Raw genomic sequence first — 6,122 nt, forward strand, 5'->3', positions numbered from 1 at the left:
ATTACAGGCACGCGCCACCATGCCCAGCTAATTTTTTGTATTTTTAGTAGAGACGGGGTTTCACCATGTTGACCAGGATGGTCTCGATCTCTTGAGAAACACCTTTAATGAAAAAGGAATGACTGTGGGTGAAGAAGGACTGCCTCCCAGGGGAAGATACAGGTATTGCACCTACTCCAACTATAATTGTTCCAGGAGAGAATGACAGGATATGAAGCTGTCTGCACCTTGAAGAATAGGAGGAGAAGAAGAAGTGAAGAGAGGCAGAAGAAGACTTGAGGGGGCAGGAAGCACAAGGCAGGAAGGAATAGAGAAGTCATGATCATAATCACCACAGTGACGAGAGCACAGGTCACGCTGCTGGGTTTTGCTCTATATTTTGGAAAACGCTGTCACATTCAATTTATCTGGAGCCATGTGTCATTACTGCAGTCCCCAAATTGTCAGGGGTCCAAAAATCACTGCCTTCTCTGTTTCTACAAACAGAGCACAGGCCGGCTGGGTTCCCCTTGGTGCATGCTAATGTGTCCTGGTCTCACGCCAGGTTGACACATTGCTTTATTCCTGGAAGGGACTAAGCTGCCTCCCTGGGGAATAAATAGAGCAGTGCTGAGCGCTCACCTCCACAGCAGCTTCCTTGATCCCTGCCACACACAACTGAACGCCGACAGCACCCGCCTCACCATGAAGCTGCTGATGGTCCTCATGCTGACGGCCCTCCCTCTGTACTGCTATGCAGGTGAGTTCTGGGCAGGGAGGTCAGCCTCAAAGCTAGGGGTTGTGCAGTCACAAACCTTACCCTGCACACTCTGCCTCACTTGTTGCCAAAGTAGGTGCAAGTGGGTGAATAGCTGACAAGTTCACAGTCAACTAAACAGAAGACAGCAGAGCCCAGAGCACAAGCAGCTCATGCAAATCCACGTCCTGAGCACTTTCCACTCCCCAAAAGTGGGGGCCACCTCAGATCCTATCATAAGTAAGAAGTTCTGTTTTAGGTTCCTTTTTTATTGCAGTTGACTTAACAGAGCTGATGGGCAATGTCTTAGACCCATTCATCTGAAATCATTGAACCCCTACTTGATTCTGGGAATGATAAAAGGGAAGCATTGCATGACTTTGGACCAGAGAAGTTGAAGCCGTGTTTGCTGTGTGTCCCCATTCGGAGCCCCTCATTTCCCGAGGGTCCTCTTCATCAAGAATGCACAGGGTTGGGCTGATCTGAGCTTTAGAGGTCAGGAGAATTTGCGCAGACTGAGTTTATGCTCCTAGAATTGAAAACCTGAGACCCTGCGCCATAATCTTTCTGAAGCTCAGTCTCTCCTGGGAGGTAAGCAGATGACTAGCCTCAGAGCTCATCCCCAGAATGGGTTTGAGGGAATGTGTTCTCTTTTGGGGTCCATGAGGGGGCGTAGCTTTAAGGGCAAGAATTTCCCAGTCCCATACCCCACTCCCATCTCTTTCCATTCGGGAGATTCAATGGTTTCTGTTTCAATTTTGCAGTCGCGGGAAGAAACTAAAAGTCAGTCACTCCAGCGGAAGTTCTAAGGAACTCCTTTCATTGGCCCAGGGTCTTAGAGAAGGTGGGGGTTTCTCCCAGGAGAAAAGTACATGCTCCCTCAACTGAGCCAGATTTTCCAGCTCTCTGGAATCCCCTCCCACTTGGTGGGAGCTCCTTCTGTGATTTCCCCTCTGGAATCCCCTTCCACACTCTTTGTGGAAGCATTTCTATTCTCCTTTCCTTCTCTTTTCTCTACCTAAATAAAATCATCTTTCTGCAACGCTTTTTGGGTCCGATATTCTTTTTACGAGCATACGGTCCACCTGCAGTGGCCCCACCGCTTATTCCTTAAGAGGTTGGAGGCCAAAAACCCACAACGATCACCGGCATCCAAGAAAAAAACCCAGCTACAGGTTCACCCCTCTGGTGATGGCCCATGTTCTTGTGCCTTTTTCTCAGGTTCTGGCTGCCAACTGCTGGAGTTTTTGGTTGACAAGGCCTTTGATCCTGAAGTGTCTGTATCAGAATTCCAGGAATATCTACAAGAGTTCATAGACGGTGATAACAGTGCACAGGCTGCAGCGGAACTCAAACAGTGTTTCCTCAACCAATCAAACAAAACTCTGCACAATTGTGGAGTGATTATGGTAATTTCATTTTTTTTCTTATGTGCCCTTTAAAATCACGGTCCAGAAACAAACAGGCTCCAAATGTGCCACGAGGAGTGTTAGGCACTGGTGAACAAGCTTTCTTTATACATTGGTTAATTTAAGGGTGCTTTGCAACTTTACTTTGAGTGTCTTCAGGGAGTGATAATTGGAAAAAAAGAAGGAAGAAAGAAAGAAAGAAAGGAAACAAAGAAAAGAAAGCTCCAGCAAAGAAGGCAGAGCTAATCATCAGCTGCCCAGTCCATTCACACACACGGACACACACACACGCACACTCTTTCTCACATAGACACACAAACACAGACATACTTATAGAAACACAGAGACACACACACATAGAAACACAGACACACACGCAGAATCAGAGACACAAACACACACGTGTACATAGAAACACACAGACACATGCACATAGACACAGAAAGATAAACACATAGACATACACACATGGACACAGACAGGGACGGAGATACACCTACATTTTCTTTCTTTCTTTAATTTTTGTGAGACAGGGTCTCACCCTGTCACTGGGCTGGAGTGCAGTGGTGCAATCTCGGCTCACTGCAACCTCTGCCTCCCAACTTCAAGGTATTTTCCTGCCTCAGTCTCCCCACTAGCTGCAATTACAGGTGCCTGCCACCACGCCGGGCAAGTTTTATATTTTCCGTAGAAATGGAGTTTCACCATGTTGGCGAGGCTGGACATTTTCTATCAAGAGAAAATATCTGATTCTCAAAGAGCCACTCACTAGTGGGAACAACCAACAATACAATTTACCTTGTCATAGTAATGAATAATCAAAATGTTCTCAAAATTATTTTACACAGTGCAGAAAATACTATTTGGGCAAACTCTACAGATTCTAATATAAAGAATTTAAAACCCATGCCCAGATTTGTTGGCACACCTGACTGGGAATCATGGACTATTTAATTAAATACCTCTGGAAATAGGAAGTGCAGATCATGGTGCGAAACAGCACGAGTGCCAGAATTCTTCATCAAAATAAAAGTCAATGATTATAACAATAAGTATTTCTGCCCATTAAAAAAAACCATGTTACCTACAGATTCTATTTTTAACATTTATGTAATATTTCAAAATTCCATTTGAAACATTTTATGGTAGAAAATGTAAAGACCTACCAAACATTTGTAGAATCATTTCTTCTTTAAAAACCTAGAGTAGACTAATCATATCTAGCTCCAATATTTTTAAATCTATTCCAAGGTAAAGGGTGAAAAGCCTCAGATTGTTACAATATTTCTCACTCGTAAGGCGACACAGCAACTCCAAACCATCAATATTCATATATCTGAGCTGAGGTTTTAACAATTCTGTATTGTAGCCGGGTGCAGTGGTTCGTGCCTGTAGTCCCAGCTACTCGGGAGGCTGAGGCGGGAGGATCTCTTGAGTCCAGGAGTTCTGGGCTGTAGTGCGCTATGCTGATCGGGTGTCCACACTAAGTTTGGCATCAATATGGTGATCTCCTGGGATTGGGGATCACCAAGTTGCCTAAAGAGCGGTGAACCGTTCCAGGTCAGAAACAGAGCTGGTCAAAATTCCCGTGCTGATCGGTAGTGGGATCGCGACTGTGAATAGCCACTGCACTACAGCCTGGGCAACATAGGGAGACACCGTCTCTTAAAACCAAAAACAAAACAATTCTGTGTGGAAAGAGTGGTCTCAGAATCAGTTTCAACTGGCAGGTCTTCATCCAATAGTGCATGTCATGTATGTATTGGATAAATTATTTCAAGGAATAGGATTTTTGGAGAAGAAAATCTTAAGGGGATCCTAGCAGGGAAAAGATCCTAAAATCCTGACCCCTGTTGGATGTCTGTGGGAGTAAGTGTCTCCTGGGTCTTGTGCGTTGGCTCACAGCTGTAACCCCAGCACTCTGGGAAGCTGAGGTGGGTGGATTAACTGAGGTCAAGAGTTCAAGACCAGCCTGGCCAACATGGTGAAAACCTATCTCTACTAAAAATACAAAAATTAACTGGGCGTGGTGGCAGCCATCTGTAATCCCACCTACTTGGGAGGCCAAGGCAGGATAATGGCTTTAACCTGGAGACGGAGATTGTAGTGAGCTGAGATCATGCCACTTGCACCTTGCACTCTAGCCTGGGAGGCAGAGAAACATTGCCTTAAAAAAAAAAAGTGTCTTTTGGAAGACAGAATAAATGAAAAGAGAATTCTTGTTTTGCTTCCAGTGCAAATTTTCCTAAGTGTTAGATGTTTGTGAACAAATGCAGAAAAACAACATGAAGAGAAATGTCTGTATTTTAGTATCTCACTTTCTAAGAGTGATTTGCAAATCTAAGTGGCCTGCTTTTGTTTTCCAGCAAGCAATATATGACAGCCCTTTCTGTGCACTCTACTAACTTTATACGGGACCTTTGACTCAGACACCACTACGACACGGAAGATGGCCAGAAAACTGCTGCCTACTGCTAGAAACCATGATTTTTCTTATTTTCTTTTTCCTTTGGATCTTTTTTTGTGGAAACTGCAAGGCAACTGTTGAAATCTCAAATTCATTTTCATTCCAATAAACTAACTGCAAGTCATCAAGTTCCCTTTGTCGTTTCTTGAAAAGGGAGGCTTTCCAGGCCTCACAGTCAGGCTGCCTAGGGGAGGCAGACACAGACAGGCGTTGCAAGTGTCAGGTGAGGGACGAGACTTCTGTGGAGTACTTGCTTTCTCAGCATCTCTTGCCCAAGCGCTGGGCCTCTCTCTGAAGACTGTTTCCCTACCATCATCCCACCACCTGCCCACATGCCTCTCTCTGGTTCTTCGGGCTCTGGGGTCTGAGGTGGGGTCCTGCTCAGAGACCCTGCTTTCACTCCAGTCCTCCTGTGTGTGCTGAGTCCTGCTGTCCACACCAGGCTCCTCTGCACTATCCCTGGGCCTCCCCTAGGTGTGCAGGGTTCAGGCCAGAGCCAACCAGGGATAAAAGAACTGCAAAGCAGGGTGGATCTTGTCTGGCTTTTAAATTACGATTTTTGTTCATCATGGATATCGGCCTCAGATTTAATTTTTTAAACATTGCATTAAAATATTTTTTATAATATTATATTATTTTAGACACATAAAAATATAATTACTGGGTTTCATAGCATCCTCCCTAAATTGTTGAGTTTCCCTGAGTCCTGTCTTTGCAGCAGGAATGGGATCCATCCTCCCTTGCCCCACAGTGAGCTGCAAAGGCAATGAGGGTGGAGAGGAGTGAGTGTGCTCTGCAGGGACCCAGCACAGCAGGGGATGTTTAAATGGAATCTGTCTCCTTCATGTCCTGTCCCCAGCATACCTTTCACCAGGGGTAGGTTATTGCCTCCTCTTCTGCTCTTACCTCAGCCTGTCCCTCTTCTTTCTGGTGCCATCCCCTCACTCAGGAAGACCCTGTCTATTTCTCAGGACAGGTCACCTCCACCAGAGCCAATTCTTTTCTCAGGCAAGGCAGCTGCAGGGTTCCAGGCCCATAATAAATATAGGGGTAAATGAAAATGTTATAATTTTTAGAAAATCATTTCCTAAAGTGAATACAATGATGATGAATATATATACACCAACAAATCTAGCCAGAAATGTACACACCATTTACCAATGTGGTTGTAAAATACAAAGTTTAATATGTTTTTATAAAGAAGTGGCAGAAAGCAGAAACTGGACCCCTTCCTGACATCTTACACTAACATTAACTCCAGATGGATTAAAGACTTAAACGTAAGACCTAACACCATAAAAGCCCTAGAAGAAAATCTAGGCAAAATCATCCAGGACATAGGCATAGGCAAGGAATTCATGACCAAAATACCAAAAGGAATTGCAACAAAAGCCAAAATAGACAAATGGGATCTAGTTAAACTTCAGAGCTTCTGTACAACAAAAGAAACAATTACTAGAGCAAACCAGCAACCAACAGAATGGGAAAAATCTTTTACAATCTACCCATC

At 44.5% G+C, this 6,122-nt stretch overlaps 1 protein-coding gene across 1 annotated transcript in view; it reads left to right on the forward strand.

The window, feature by feature from the left end:
• Positions 1 to 4,741, forward strand: part of LOC119467662 (mammaglobin-A-like) — a 7,495-nt gene extending 2,754 nt beyond the window's left edge. The window contains exons 2-4 of the mRNA XM_037729716.1: positions 603 to 739; positions 1,958 to 2,145; positions 4,512 to 4,741. Coding sequence (XP_037585644.1) covers positions 603 to 739; positions 1,958 to 2,145; positions 4,512 to 4,550 — 364 coding nt within the window. The 3' untranslated portion in view covers positions 4,551 to 4,741. The remainder of the gene's footprint in view (positions 1 to 602; positions 740 to 1,957; positions 2,146 to 4,511) is intronic.
• Positions 4,742 to 6,122: the final 1,381 nt, after the last annotated feature.

This window comes from Cebus imitator, unplaced genomic scaffold (genome assembly GCF_001604975.1).
Source record: "Cebus imitator isolate Cc_AM_T3 unplaced genomic scaffold, Cebus_imitator-1.0 Scaffold316, whole genome shotgun sequence".
Lineage (NCBI taxonomy): Eukaryota > Metazoa > Chordata > Mammalia > Primates > Cebidae > Cebus > Cebus imitator.